This window comes from Hippopotamus amphibius, chromosome 4, assembly GCF_030028045.1.
Source record: "Hippopotamus amphibius kiboko isolate mHipAmp2 chromosome 4, mHipAmp2.hap2, whole genome shotgun sequence".
In the NCBI taxonomy this organism is placed as follows: domain Eukaryota; kingdom Metazoa; phylum Chordata; class Mammalia; order Artiodactyla; family Hippopotamidae; genus Hippopotamus; species Hippopotamus amphibius.
Genome location: NC_080189.1, coordinates 69,638,565 through 69,654,302, shown reverse-complemented (window position 1 = coordinate 69,654,302; position 15,738 = coordinate 69,638,565). Strand labels below are relative to the sequence as shown.

General features: G+C 34.8%; 1 protein-coding gene across 3 annotated transcripts in view; it reads left to right on the top strand.

Moving 5' to 3' along the window:
• Window positions 1–15,738, top strand: part of CRPPA (CDP-L-ribitol pyrophosphorylase A) — a 318,526-nt gene that overhangs the window by 194,707 nt on the left and 108,081 nt on the right. For all 3 annotated transcript variants that reach the window (XM_057733918.1, XM_057733917.1, XM_057733916.1), the window contains one exon: window positions 10,077–10,208. In XM_057733918.1, coding sequence (XP_057589901.1) covers window positions 10,077–10,208 — 132 coding nt within the window. The remainder of the gene's footprint in view (window positions 1–10,076; window positions 10,209–15,738) is intronic.

Here is a 15,738-nt window from a genome sequence, read left to right as displayed (position 1 = left end):
AGTTTTCTGGAAACTCAACTCTTCTTTTATTGAAAGAATGGAAAGGTGATGGAGTCAGTGCAAAAAGCTTCTTGTTCCAAACATGCTTTGGCTTGAACGCTACTTGCAATAAGTTTATATGTGACACTTTTGAAAAGTATAGTATGATTCAGTTTTCCAGGCACCATAGGTTTTATTTTATGGGATTTTGAAGTTTATACTTATTCTACTCAAATGCTAGGATACTTTATTCACTTGTACCTGCTAAGGTAGAATGCAACAAGTGTTGCCAAGATAATCCTGGTGTCAGTATGGAAAATTCTTATTTGGGAATGACAGGACTGTTAAGCCTGCATGTCTCTTCTGAGTCCTTTGAGTATTATACCCATTTCTAGATCTTTTGAGAAAGAACTATAAATGTCTTTTTAAAAAATTTAACGTGTTTGTGGTAATAACTGAGTTCTAGGATTTTGCTCAACCAATGAGAATGTAGCTGATCTTGTATTTCTTGTTTTTCAAGAAAAGCAACTCTGACTACATTTATGATTCTCAGAACCTCACCCCTACCCCACATGTGGCCTGCTAATGTATATTATTAATATAATTGTGTTAATGTGAGTAATCACAGACAATCATTGAATGTTTGAAATAATGAGTCACCATCCTTCCCTTTTAAAATAAATGATGCCATTTATTCCTCAGGGAAATCCTGAAAGTTGACTGTCATAGATGCTGTTATCCTCAGTTCAAGAATAAGCACTGTGCTCATTTCACTTTACCAAATGACACTCGTGAGGGGCATCAATACTTGCCCTTTCCGAGTAACAATAGATTGTTAAAGAAAGGGATCTTAAACATTGTTTAGTAGAGTGCTCTCATTTTACAGGAGATAATTGAGGCCATTTTCTTTCCCTGGATCTGAGATAAATTTTTTATATTAGGGGGGCAAATTTTTCTTGTAAACGGCCAGATAATAAATACTTTAGGCATGATGAACCATACGGTTTTGGTCGCAACTACTCCACTCTGCTCTAGTGCAAAAGCAGCTATCGACAAGATGTTAAAGAACTGGTGTGGCTGTGTTTACGTAAAACTTTAATTCATGAAAAACAGGCAGGAGGCTGGATTGACACATGGGCCATAGTTTCTTGAACTTTGGCTTAAATTTTCAATCTGAAATGATCTGTTTGCCAAAGTTACTTAGTACCTTTACTAAAATATCTGTTAGACATTCTTTAATAGACATATACTCTCTGGGTCATCAAGTCTCATGATTTAAAGTATTGCTTGTGTGCCAGTTTCTTCGTTTCCACATCTAATCTTCATCATTTCTCTGTTTTAACAGAAATGTTTAAGTGCGTGAAGTTTAAAAGATTTGAATTCATCTTCCCTCCAAGAACTGTCCCTCCCAAAATTGTCCCTTTTGCTTTCAGCTTTGACCTCATCATAGCCACCATGACAGATTTTGCTAATTGCAAATCTACTATATTACTGTCCTTGTCAGGATGGGCAAAATTTCCCTGTACTCCTCTAGGTTCTTTTGGCTGGTCTAATAAATTGACACAAGGCGGATTAACAGGAGAAAAAAACTGATTTTCTATGTACAAAGGTCTCATAGATATGGTACCCAGGAGTGATCAAAGAGGCTGTTGGTATACCCTTTTAGACAAAGAAACAGTAAATTTGTGAAGAACTGACGAGACAAAGAAATTTAGGCTTAAGTACTAATTAGTGAAGGAACTAAGCAGAGTTTGTTTACACAGACTTCTGGGCCCTGAATCCCCTATCTCTGGCCATAAGAATGTCTCTTTACTTCCTGATACAAGGAGGGTAACTTTCACATGGGAAAGGAGGCTCAGAGTGTCCTTGTACCCACTGTTTCTCAAGTAACTTTAATCCTAAACAATCAATATGTTAAAGCGGTATATTTTGGTGTAGCCTGCCCTGAACCCCGTCATTATTTAAACCTTCCAGATACTCCTCATCCCCTGCTGGACAAAGCTCAGTCAGATCCTAAAGCCTTGGCCTGGTCTGGCTCTTGCTTAGATAATCTTCCTGATTCTTCTTTCCTCACTGAGCACTTTGCCCTCTGGTAATACTGAACTCCAGTAGTTCTGCACAGGCACCATGTACCTGACATATCTGTGTTTACCCTGGTGCGTTTTTTCTACCTGAGACACCATTTCTCTCGTGCTTGCCTGCTTGACTCCTATTATCCTTAAAGTATGAAGGACTGTATTTCCTCTTGGAATCCTTCCTTTATGCTTGTGTGCTCAGAGTTTTTTTTCCCTTTTTCAAGACAGCTTGTGTAGGTGTTTAAAAATGTTCATTGACTTAAACTTGCCTTGACATTTTCACGTAACAAATGTAGGTACATAAAAACAGAATCAGTTATTCTTAGAAAGTCAAAGTACTGCACGGGACTTTTGTAGTGGTTTGCCCCAGTGCATACTGTGTCTTTACTCGTGAACTCCAAAAATACCTGTATTTTTTTTTTTAAAAATCAGACAATGCTGATCTAAATAACTTAATAATAATTGTTGCTTAAGCAGTAATAAATTTTATCATGTAAGGTGAAGTTTTGACAAATCCCTAAAATATATAAAGATTATACACTAAATTGAGTGAAGAATCACATACCTGCTTTTGGTAACTTCTTCAGTGATTTGTATTCTCTGGCAGTTTTTCTCAGAGTTTTCTCAAACAAGTAAGTAAATAAATAAATACAGAGTTAAATGTTTCAGAGAATATTAGCTAAACAAATTCATGCTTCATATTGGGATTGCTTTTAACTTTTGGTTCTAAAATTTGTGACAGATGGTACAGATGTTACTTAATTGTAGTTGTAGATAATGCTTCAGATAATTGTAGCATAATACAACAGTGGCAGAATTATGTCCTTATAGGAGAATCAATCTTGTGAAATAATCTGAAAAAATGTTCAATTTATAATTTTTTATGTTTTAAAGTAATACTAGGTTTTTCTATTGACTGTAAAATATGAAGTTCTCATTCCATTATTCTTTGATCTAAAAAAGTGTATACAAATGTAATATTTTTACTGATACTATAAAACTCATTTACTTTTTAATTCTTTAAATCAATAGAAATATTTAAACCTTTTGTATGGTTAATATTTTAATGCAAAGTACTATTGATATTTTATTTACTACCTTTTGTTAAGTGTCATTATTTCCCAACCCACTAGCTTTGCTGGTATTTTATTTTGTTAAGATTTGCAAATGAGTTGTTAGGCATTTGCTCTGAGTTTCTGTGATACCTTAAAACTTAATTAGTTTCTATGCATCAGAATTATGAGTTGAATTTCATGATGACATAGATTTAAACTTGTTCTAAAGTGAAGTGATTCAATGTTAAAAGCTTGTTCTTTTTTTCTTTTTAAAAGTACAATTTATTAAAGTAATTTTCATTAATAGAATCCAGGTAATTCATAAGGAGTTGAAGTGAGATGAAAGTTCTTCTAAGGTTTTTGGGTTTTCTTTATCCCTAAGATAAACTTTTACTTTGATCTGTGTGGTATTGGCCAGTTTCATCAATTATTAGATTTCCCTCATATTTCTTTTGAAAAGTGATGTTTTGAAGATGTTAGGCTTCATTCACACAATTTACTTTTCTGTACACATATGTTGATAATTTTGCAGTATCTGCTGTGTGGATTCAGAGAACCTTTGGTCTATCTACCAATTCTTTCTAACTCAATTATTTGCTAATTACCGGAACTTTCCTTTTTACCATCCTTCCTTCTGCTTTGGTGGGCATTAAGCAATGCATTACTTGGATATATACTTAAGCTTCACAAATTGACTTTTTTCTTAGTCAAATAAAAGAGTCTGTTTTCCCTTCTACCGCAAATCCTGACCCCCTTCTCAGGAGTCAGTGAACATGGACTCTGGAATGAGACAGAAGTGTTAAATGTGGTGTTATGGAACATTCCTATGTTATAAGGAATACTGTACGTGATATTAACTATTATTCTTTAATTAATGTACCTGTCCTCAGAGACAAGTGAAAAACCACATTTTAAAATATAAAAAAGTAATTGGAGTTCATTGGGGACGTCAAGTGGGGGTACATCAAATGGTTACTATGACAAATATAAAGCATGTGTAGAACTGAATGTCGAAGACATGAGGCAAATGGAAACCTTTTCCAAACTCTGAGTGCCAGAAACCTCGCCCACCCACACAGCCGTGAAGTTACACATGTTAAATATTTAAGCAGTTTACTCTGTTATAGGAGTGAATTTGCCACCTTTAAAAAAGATGTAATTACATTCTTTTTTGGGGGAGGAGAGGGTAAGAAAATATCCTTATCTTTTTTTATGTATGCATGAAAAGACATTTAGAAATGTCATTCTAACTGGGGAATATTGTTTTTACTGTAATTTACATGTAGTAAATTAGTGAATGGTCAAAAAGACACCAAAGAATATCTACTTGGTGTAAGTAGAAGCAAATTTGCAGAACTCAACCTAGATGAAATGTTTTGCTACATTTCAGTGGATACAAGCCTATCCAAAGTGTGTGTGTTTTATTAAGGCAAAAAAGTTTACATTTCTCAAGTTATCATGACCATTTTGCAACCTTCTGCTGCAGTTGTATAAATTTGTTCTGCTTTTAAAATTAAAATTGATTGCGTTGTACCAGCTGAATGTTTTCCTGGACCTCATAAGTAGCTGGTGTATTTTAGAATTCAAAATTAGTAGCACAGTGTTATGTATGTCCTTAACTTTTACATTATTGGTATTAGGAAGTACATCTGCTGGAGTTTATCTTCTGGTTTTCATGCTGTTATCAGGCTTTCTCACATGGTGAAAGAGAATTTTGAGATGCATCCTACTTCTTCATGCTTGAATTTTGTCAACCTGATTATATACATTTCATCAGGTCAACATCCATATCCGTTTCTTTAAAAGTGACTTAAACGTCAACTAGCATAATGTTTACTCCATACTAAGTATTCAGAAAAAGGAGCTGTGTTATTCTCCTGTATTCTTCTACTTTGCGTCTTAAAGTTTCCCTATAATTTAAGTACTGTATTTGGTTTAGTGGTATAAAAAATTGATAAACATAAACTTCTATTAAAAAGAATTAGGAGACCAGAAGGGAGAGCTCTCATGCCCTCAGATTATAGCAGAGCCCAAGAGGAAGGAGAAACACACCTCTTCTTTCCTGGCAAAGACTCAGTGAATGGAAAGCCATGGACTCTTTTTTTTTTTTTTTTTTTAAATTAATTAATTAATTTATTATTTTTTGGGGGGTACACCAAGTTCAATCATCTGTTTTTATACACATATCCCCGTATTCCCTCCCTCCCTCAACTTCCCCCCCCACCCTCTCTCGAGTCCCCCCCACCCTCCCTGTCCCAGTCCTCTAAGGCATCTTCCATCCTTGAGTTGAACTCCCTTTGTTATACAACAACTTCCCACTGGCTATCTATTTTACAGTTGGTAGTATATATATGTCTGTGCTACTCTCTCACTTCGTCTCAGCTTCCCCTTCACCCCCCGCCCCCCATGGACTCTTTATTTACTATAGCCCTCCAACTTCCTTTTCCCCTCAGTAGAAGCCTTCTTTTCTTGCTGTGTGAGAACTTGCACATGCCTCACCATGGCTGCAGACCCCAATTGCAATTCTCTGCTGATCCCAAGCAAATAAACCCATGTTTGTTTTAGGTCAATAGTGGGGTACATAGGCAGTTTGTAGGTATATAAATAGTTTGCCCAGAACTCACTTTTATGTACTATTTCCTTAATTCATAGAATGTATGGTGAATAGCATTGGTCTAATGATTTTTTTAAATAGCTTATATATACATATTTCTAAAATTATTTATTTATTTATTTATTTATTTATTTTTGGCTGTGTTGGGTCTTTGTTGCTGTGCACGGGCTTTCTCTAGTTGTGGTAAGCAGGGGCTATTCCTCGTGGTACACAGACTTCCCATTGTGGTGGCTTCTCTTGTTGTGGAGCATGGGCTCTAGGCTCCTGGGCTTCGATAGTTGTGGCACGTAGGCTCAGTAGTTTTGACTCTCAGGCTCTAGAGCACAGGCTCAGTAGTTGTGGCACACAGGCTTAATTGCTCTGCGGCATGTGGGATCTTCATAGACCAGGGATCGAACCCACGTCCTCTGCATCGGCAGGCAGATTCTTAACCACTGTGCCACCAGGGAAGTCCCAGTCTAATGGTTTTTTAAGTGCCATTAACATTTTTCCTTTTCAAGGAGCTAGGGTATGTTGAATCTTACAGACCTATAAATGGAGTGAAAGTCTTCCATTCCTAGTTTAGAATTTCATGACTTGGTGAGAACTTTTGAAAATTATTGTACATGTACCATGTCTTTCAGTTCAACCTAGATGTTCTTTGCTGCAACACCTGTTTCTATAAGAAAAATTAGCTTCTCTGTATAAATTAGCTTCTATGTGTAAATAAGGGATTTAGGTCCATTTAATGTGAAGTGGCATCAGCTCATATGCAACTTTTCCTAGATAGAAACAGCTAGAAAAACAGGAATAGAATTATAACCTTGGAAGGAGAGAGGAACACCCTCAACTCAGCTGCTGCACTGGAAGCAGAAGCCTTTGACATTAAAAAAAAATTTGTCTCGTGTATTAGTTTCTAAGAGAAGTGCAATCAAACATCCCTCTATGTTTATGGATTTGGATTTTTTTTTTTTTTTTGCTTTGTGTTTTAAAATCTGTGTTCTTAGCAATAAGGTTATGGTTATTGTAAGTTTTTATTATTATTATATACTGTTTACCTGTACTAATGGCTTTTTTGTTTTTTGTCTTAAATCCTATTGTATCATATTATATTGCTACAACCTTCATTTTTGGTAGTATTTGCATGGTATGCCTTTTTCATACCAGTACACAAATAAATGTCTAATGAAAACTATCTTATCCTGTAAAGTACATACTTTCAAGGTAGTTTTCATTAGACATTTATATTAAAACTGGCACATAGTTTTTTCTTAAAAATCCAATCTGATAAATCTATCACTTAAGAAAGAGTTGCAAAGTGTTGCATTTATCTTTATTATATTTGGAATTCTTTCTACAAGCTTTTTTTTTGTTTTTTGTTTTTGTTATTGCTGTTGGCCAGTTGTTTCGTTTGCCACTTTACTTTCCTTGTGTGCTTTGCTGCATTGATACAAGTAATACTTTAGTCCCTCTGCAAATTTGGAAACTGTAGAATATAATTGTATATAGCTTTAAGTAGCATTACTTTTTAATATACATAATCAGCTGTAAGTTAACCAAGTGTAAGGTCTCTAATTTCTGTCCTTCTCAAAAAAAAAAAGAAATCAGCATACTTGATCTATTGAACATTCTCATTACAATATAATATATTCTTGTCTAGAGTTTTAGGTTTACCATTTTTTAGGCTCCCAGAGTTATAATTTATTTTTATAATTAATAGTTCATGTAATTAACTGCTGTTTAAAAAATTACTTTCAGATTCTCCTGTAGGACACTCTTTTAGGAAAATTAAAAATGAGTACCCACTCCTAGATCTGACTTCCCTGAGAGGTTCCCCAGCTCCTGGCAGGGTGCGCTTCTTGCTGGGCCAACCTTAAGGGCAGCTTCCTGGTGCAGAGCTCCAATCCCAGTTGTATCATAGTTATCATTCCTCCTCTAATTAATGTGTTACCAGCATTTCCACTCTCTCATTTCTGTGCATTTTAAATGTCTGTGCAGGCGATAAGTACCAATTATAGTGGTCTTGTCTTTTCTGCCCCTTGTGCTTATTTTTACAGAAACCCTCTCCCTACCACCCACCTCCCTTACTTTAGTGCAAGATTTTTCTGAACTCAAAATTTGTCAGGAAGACTTGTATTAAACAAGAAATGTTTATCTGTCTAGCTATCTATCTAGGCTGGCTGTAAGATTGCCCAGGTTGTGTATTGCAAAATTCTAGGGCATACCATTCACCTAAAGTATGTTGGGCATGGTGACTGCTTGCATTTTATGATATCTGAATAGTACAAGTAATTACACCGTTAAAAGAGTTAAATAGTCCTGTGAGGCTTTTAACTCCAAGCAGTGTTGTTCCCCAGTCTAGCTGGTAGGGGGCTATGTAGTGATCTGGCCGTATGGGCCCCGGAGAGACTCGTACCCTCGGCTTCAGATCCATGCCATGACTGCAGTTTCCAAAAGTGCCTCAACTTTGGGAAATTAGCCTGCTTTTTGTAGCAAGTGCACCACCAGCAGTTTTAGCTTCAGCTAGATATTTTAAATTCATAAGACTGGAAGCCTTTATAGCACTAGTTTGACCAACTTCATGAAAGACTACAGGGCAGGGAAAGAGGCAGGGCGAAGGTGGTGTGTCTTCCACTTTAGCTCCTGAGCTCATCATCTCACATTAGTTTAGGGGCTGCTCTTCTCTCCCCACTTCTTCCTCTGCCTTGGCTTCTCAGGAGTGAGGTAAGGCGATCATAGAAGATGGCATGTAAGCTGTCCTCTTAGAAGGCTTAAGCTGCAAATAGGGACTGACATCTTTTGCAACAGCTGATAATCATTAGCTTCCAGGTCCCAGTGAGGGGAACACCTGGCTACAAGTCAAATTACCCTGAAGAAAGTTCTGATATTTATAGTTCATTCACAAGTCTTCCAGCTTGGGTGTGGTTCAGCAGTCGGGAGTTAGTTGTACCATAAGTAATGCTGCCTGGTAAAAAAGCTGAAGTTTCACTTTCATAAGTTTTCAGGGAAACAGAGCTTGCTTGGGGGAGGTGAGCCCAGGGTTTCAGGGTTGCATGGTCTTTTCTTCAGCTATGCAGCAGATAGAAAAACCTGAAACTTTTTCTTTCTCCTTTTTATCTTCCAAAATTAAAAAAAATTTTTTTGCTTTTTTTTTCTTTGTTCTTTTGATTTCTTTATGAATTGAGCACTTTTAAGGAAAATAAGTCTTTATTGTCACCTTAGATTTCAAGAGGAAGCAGCTATAAGTGTATATTTTCAACTGACTATATTTAATGAGAAGTTCCAAGAAAATTATTGAATATCTAAATACGAAATTAAAATACATTGCCCACTATCTCATAATTATCTTTATAAATGGATGTTACGTAAGTAATTTTCCTTGGAAAAGCAAAATGTAGTGTAAGGGGTGAAAAAAAATCTCATTCCCTTGTTTTAGAGAAAGAACACAATGTTTTGTTGTCTGTTTTTCTAAAGAGCACATTACTGTATGAATGAGCAGAGAGGAAGGGATGAGTATAAGACTGGCATAAGGAATTAGTACTAGTTTATAAGTTGGAGTATATTTTAAAATGCTTCTAGTTAATAAATACACGTAACTGAACAAATAACTCTTGAGTTTTTAAATTCTGATGTTGCAAAAGAATACACATATTTCTTTATGCTCATTGTATATGTATATTTGCATTTTAAATAGTTTATTTTGAAGCTATTGTTGTGATTTAGATTTTTATGTCCCATGAAAGACAGACAGTATTGTATCACCTCAATAATTTGGAGAAAAGAACACAGAGCACCCTGAGACCCTAAATTTAAATGAAAAATAATGCTTAAAAAATAGTTACTTGAATAATTTCAAGAAAAACACTAACACTGCTAAAAAATTCTATATAAAATTCTTCTGGATTTACTTTAGGAAATAGATTATTCTTTGTTAAATTCCAGTTATTACTTTGAAAGGGATTCTTCTAAAAAACTTTATGTACTTGGATAAGCAGTCCCTTGAATTTTATTGATATTGTTAATTTCTTAACTTATTCATTTATTTCTATCTAGCCTAGTTTCAAATTACAAATTAGGAAGTAAGTTGAATGAATTGATGAAATCGTATATTCATGTCAATATGCTTGACTCTGACACAAGTTGAAATAGAATATTAGCATTTTATATTTTTCAATGAGTGTGTACTGCATCTGTATTTATAAAGGATGATTCATTTTATTAAGTGTGTATGGGTTGAATTAATTAACTAGAAATTAACACAAATTGCTAAAAATAATTGCAATATTATAGTTGTATGTGTTTTGAGCTTCTTTAATGTATTTTTCAAGGGAAAGTGAATGGTATTCTAATTGTTACCCTTTATATTACTTGCAGGTACATTTTCTTGATTATAAATCAGTACCATTTGGTCAGAAAATGGAAAACCTAATGCAGATTAGAGAATTTGCCAAGGAAGTGAAAAAAAGAAATATTTTATTATATGGCCTTCTCATATATTACCCACAGGTAGGTAAAATGTTGGTCTCTTCAGATTGTATGTTTTGTAGACTACAGTTTATTGGTGGGAACCTGATTTTGTTAAAAGCAAAGAAATGTTAATAAAATTTTGAGCTGGAAAATTACTTATCTATTCATGTTCTGCAGCAGGTAGAAACTCTTGACTCTAGGGGAAAATTAAAAATCAAAACAAGTGTTTTGATTAGGGGAAAAGAGGTTGAAAATTGGCAAATATCTCATACTAGGTAGCCCACATAAAATCGCCCGATGTGCAAATAAAAATACAGAATACCCAGTTAAGTTTGAATTTCAAATAAATAATAATTTTAAGCATATCCCAATTTTGGAATTTGAAATCTGAATTTCATATTTAACTGGCATCCCCAAGGTCACAACTCTTAGCCATTTGTATGTTTTAAAGTTGTTTACTTCTTTGATGCTATACTAAAGTTGTTGGTAATCAAGATTTTAATCATTTGAAAGCAGTGACTGACATTTGGATTACATGAGGGTGTAGTATTTAACTAGACAAAAACTCTTATTGTCACTGTCTTTTAATAGCGAGTTACTTAGGCTGAAGGCAAAATGAATTAGCGTTATAGATTCTCTGTGCTGAGAAATGCTATTTAAATCAAACTGTTTGGAGAATCTGTCAGAGAAGATAGATTTACCCTTTGTACATAGATACCTTTCATCAAACTTGCAGAATGCTTTATGGTGTCTTAGAGGTATACCACACAGGAGTCAAGGAAGTGAAATAGTCAACTGCTTTTTTTTTTTAATAATCTGGAATAAAAGTGACTTTTTATTTTTGACTGTCCAGGGAATGATAGGTATTTAAAGTTATGTAGTTGGTGAATAACAGCTATTGTTTATGAACTATTTAAGGTGCCTTTTTAGTCTGAAGGTAACAACATTTCTTTTGAAACAAATGGATTTTAATTAAATATATATAAGGACCATCTTTTAGCCAGTTCCTTGGTTTTCTTTAACTTTGAGGTTGTTTCCTCTGCTTCCAGCATATACAGGCATGACCTCCAGTTGGTCATAAGGACAAGGCTAAGTTTAGTTCTCAGGATCGTGAAATTGTAAAATGTTAGTACTGTAAGGTTCCTGAAGTCAGCACAACCAAGGCCTAAAGTAAAGAGATGGATGTACTTGTCCAAGGACATAAAACTGGCAGAATAAGAATAAGAACTCAGGTCTGTATCTTCCTTCAGGAATGTTTCCTCTTCAATATATTGTCTTTGGTTGTACTCTAGATTATTGTGGTGGGAAAAATAAATCTTTCTCTTGTGCCATGCAAAGGAGTCATGGAAGCACATAACTAATACTATGCTATGCAGATATAAAACAGAGTTCACTCAGGAAAACCTAAAAAGCTGGGGGATGGCAGAGCGCACACAATTCTAGAACTCTCTTTGTCTTATGATTTAGACTGAGCACAAAGGGTCGGTAGCTGACATTCCAGTGGAGGGTCTGGTTGCCAGGTGAAATAGAGTATTGAGTTTCAGACAAAAAAATATTTTTTAGCATAAGTATGTCCCAAATATTACATGGACCATATTTGCACAAAAAATTCTTTGTTGTTATTCTGAATTTCAGATATTACTGGGCATCTTGTGTTTTTATTTGCTAAACCTGGTAACACTTGTAGAGTTCATATTTACATAAAAATTACTCAGTTTTCACATGACATGCTTTACCTTTTATGGAATGGAGTACAGTGAGTATCTATGTGTATCTGTGAAGGCTCCCTGATTGGAAAAATAGTCTTGTTGAAAAGGATGAGCCTTTGCAGCCCACTGCTTGGTATCTGACTGGTCTTTTTTTTTTTAAAGAACTTTTATTGAGATGAAGTTAACAGACAATAAACAGCATATATTTAGAGTGTACAACTTGATATCCCAATCTCCCAGTTCATCCCCCCCCCCAACCCTCCCCACTTTCCCCACTTGGTGTCCATGTGTTTGTTCTCTACATCTGTGTCTCTATTTCTGCCTTGCATTTCCTCTTTCATAGTTGTTAGCATTTGCCTTATGTATTGAGGTGCTCCTATATTGGGTGCATATATATTTATAATTGCTATCTCCTCTTCTTGGATGGATCCCTTGATCTTTATGTAATGTCCTTTTTTGTCTCTTGTAACATTTTTTATTTTAAAGTCTATTTTATCTGATATGAGTATCGCTACTCCAGCTTTCTTTTGATTTTGCATGCAGTGAATAAAGTTAAACAGACTTCTTTAATGAGGGCTTCTTCAAAATCCTTAATATACTGGTGAGCATTTCACATCTCCAAACTGGGGACGAGGGCTATGCCATTTTCCATTTTCTCCTGGAACCTTTTAACCGTAGATAAATCATGGGACTAATATTCCCTAAAAGAAACTTTGAAAAACACTCCTCACAAATAAACCATAAGTAAAGAAATCACTACTTCTGTGCATTCTTTTTATACTTCAGTACTTATGTTTCCATTTAGTTAAACCAGTGCTTCTAACACTGGGTGCCTACTTAACACTGCAGACACCAGGGGTTTGAAGATGTGTAAGGTAGAGCTTTTGTTCACTTTTTAGTGAAGCGTGTTGGTTTCTGCTTTCCACAGTGTTGTGAGATACAACTTCTTGTAGTGTTCATACATTAGACTTTGTTCTCTAAATCTAATTCATCTCTGTGAGAGCCATTAAGTGTTTTGTAGGTAGTTATTGTGTATGCTTTTAAGTCTCTGATCAGTGAAACCTTTCTAGGTTTTTTTTAACCATTTGTCATAAAATACTAGCATCAAGTGCTTCTTCTTTGGATAGGTTTTCAATTTATTAATAGCCACTCCTTGGAAAAGAGAATATATCGAATTGAATTCTGAATCTGTGTTATACATATGTTTTTTCTGGCTTAAAGAAAACCTCCCTTGTTATGTATGTGATCTTTCTAATAATGTAGATGGTCTTGATTTTTGGCCATACCTTCACAGTGTTGATGTATATGATGTTTATAGTTAAAAAGAATTACATAGTCTTTTTTTCTTTTTAAACACATGATGTTGTTAAACCTCTGTTTGTGTTTGTATAGAGTTCTTTTGCACACATATATAGGACTTTCTGTGTTTGGCAATTTTAAACTGATTAGTTTTATTCTATTATTTTAGTCTTTCACTGTCTTTTTTGATCTAGATTATAGTATACGATTAACTAGCTATAGTTTTTTGCTTCCTATAATTTACAAATTATATGTCATCTATATTTTGTATATGCCTTTAGGGAAAAAATTGATTTGGATAAACTAAGAATTGATTCCTTCATGTTTTCTGTGATCAATTACTGATAATTTAATAAATGTCACTGAGACATCCATCTAATTTTATAATATCTCAACTCAGTTTCTCCATATTTTCCTTACTGATATAAGAAACTTTAACAAATACTTTACTTAACTCTAGATAAGCTTTATATGTATGTGTTTTTCTGACTATGAGAGAGATTATTTGCTAAATTATTGAATATACTAGTTTCTTAGCTATAGCATCATAGTAAGGCACTATTAACTTTTTCCCCCCAAATTGACTTTAAACTATTCTAGTGGCCTCAAAAAATTAATTGTTTAAAATGAGCTCTTTATGGGTAGCTTCAACTTAGAATTATGGGTCAAGTGACAGGCTTGGTTATGTACAATATGTATATATACACACACTGCCACACACACATATATAAATATAAGTAAAAAAAATTTGACCATAGGATAAAGTTTTCTACTGTTATCATCCAGCGCTAGGTCCCTCAAGTTGTAAATAAATTTGTGGAGAGATTTGAAATTTATGCTCTAGACTAGAAATGCAGCATAAAGTTTGCCTTTACAATTTGTTGAATGAATTTAAATCGGGTCCTGTCCCTTTTTAAAAAATAACTATACAAACATGACTATGAATAACTAAAACCAGATTTTCTAGTTTAGTCCGTATAAAGGATCTTAGTCCCTTTTGAAGTGTTACTTTAAATAATTATATGCATCAAATATTATTCTTCATGCTGTTATTCCAACTTTGTTATGCAAACTGTTGCTGAGGTCCATGATATAAAATTATGTGTTTGGAGAACATGTTTGAATTGTTTGAAAATCTGTATCTGATAATATGGCAGTGAATATATAGAGACTTAGTATTTCTGTCATGAACTGTTTAAGCCAATAGCTTAGAAGTTTGCAGTCTTAATTTTGTTGCAGCCTAAAGTATTGTTATGATGACTTTGTTTTTTAAGGCAAATATTGCAAGTTTACATTTTAAAATAATATTCCTTAAAATTGTGATAGTAAGTAAATTGTTTCTGTGAGTTCTGGGAGCCATTCAAGAAGGGGATTGTAGGAACCCCTGACCTATAGCTTGTTGGTCAGAAGTACAGATGGCATCTGAAGTGGAAGTCAGCCTGGCGGGACTGAGACCTTAACCTGGAGTGTGTGGTGGGTGCTGACTCCAGGTAGTGGTGTCAGAACTGTTTAGTGTGGGAAAATTAAAACACATTTGGTGGCAGAGGTATTGAGAATAGAAACAGTTAATCTTCAGGCCAGTATAAAATGTGCTATATATGTTATCTATGCAATCCCACCAGAGGTTTTACAAATTGTGGACATTCTTTCAGCTGAGGTCCCTAGTGAAAATGTTGTGAATCAGAGTCCCCAGCAAACTAACAGTGAACACGTAGCATGAAAAGGACATTAGACTCTGTTGTCATTGTAATAAAACTTAAACTGTACTGACCATTTCACAGGTAAAACTTCTAGGTTACAGAGTGATTCTAATGAACTTATATTAGGCCCCATTAATGAATGATTGATTTCCTATGCCAGTAGCTTTTCGAACACTGGGTCTTGGAAGAGTCTCTAGCTGAAGATATTATAGTCACCTGAGGAATTTAATAAGTATACAGATTTGTAGTCTATACCTCATTGGCTCTATTTCAATACATCAGGGATATCCCTGGTGCTCTGTGCTTCACAAGCTCACTGTGATGAGAGTCTAGTGTGAGCCACATTTAAACAGCTGTGCAGGTCAGTGGATCTTCATTACATAGGCACATTGGAATCACTGTTTTCCCTTTTTAATCTGTGTAGGAGTGTCATATCAGTGGAGGCTCTGGTATACCAGGTGGTATAATAGAATGTTGGTTAAGTTTGGTGAGGAAGTGAAGAATGGCCATATGAAAAAGTTTCTCAAGTAACTGAAATCATGTCTTCTTGTTCATTAAGGACAAATGTTCTAAACATTCAAAAACTCTCAGTATAATAGCACAATTATATTGATAAGGATTCTTAGTTGTAAACAAAAAAAATGTATCATGGATTGTTTGAAAGACAGATTTTTGAAAGGTATTTTGTAGCTTTATAGAATTTCTCACGAGTCAGAGAGTCAAGATTGGATACTGTCTAGCCAGGAACAGTGCGGTTGACAGAAATGCTCAATCATACTGTGGGAGTGTGCTAAGAAAAATGCCTCCCATCTCTGATTCTGGGTACATGATATGCTAGGGAACCATGGATAGAAACTCTGC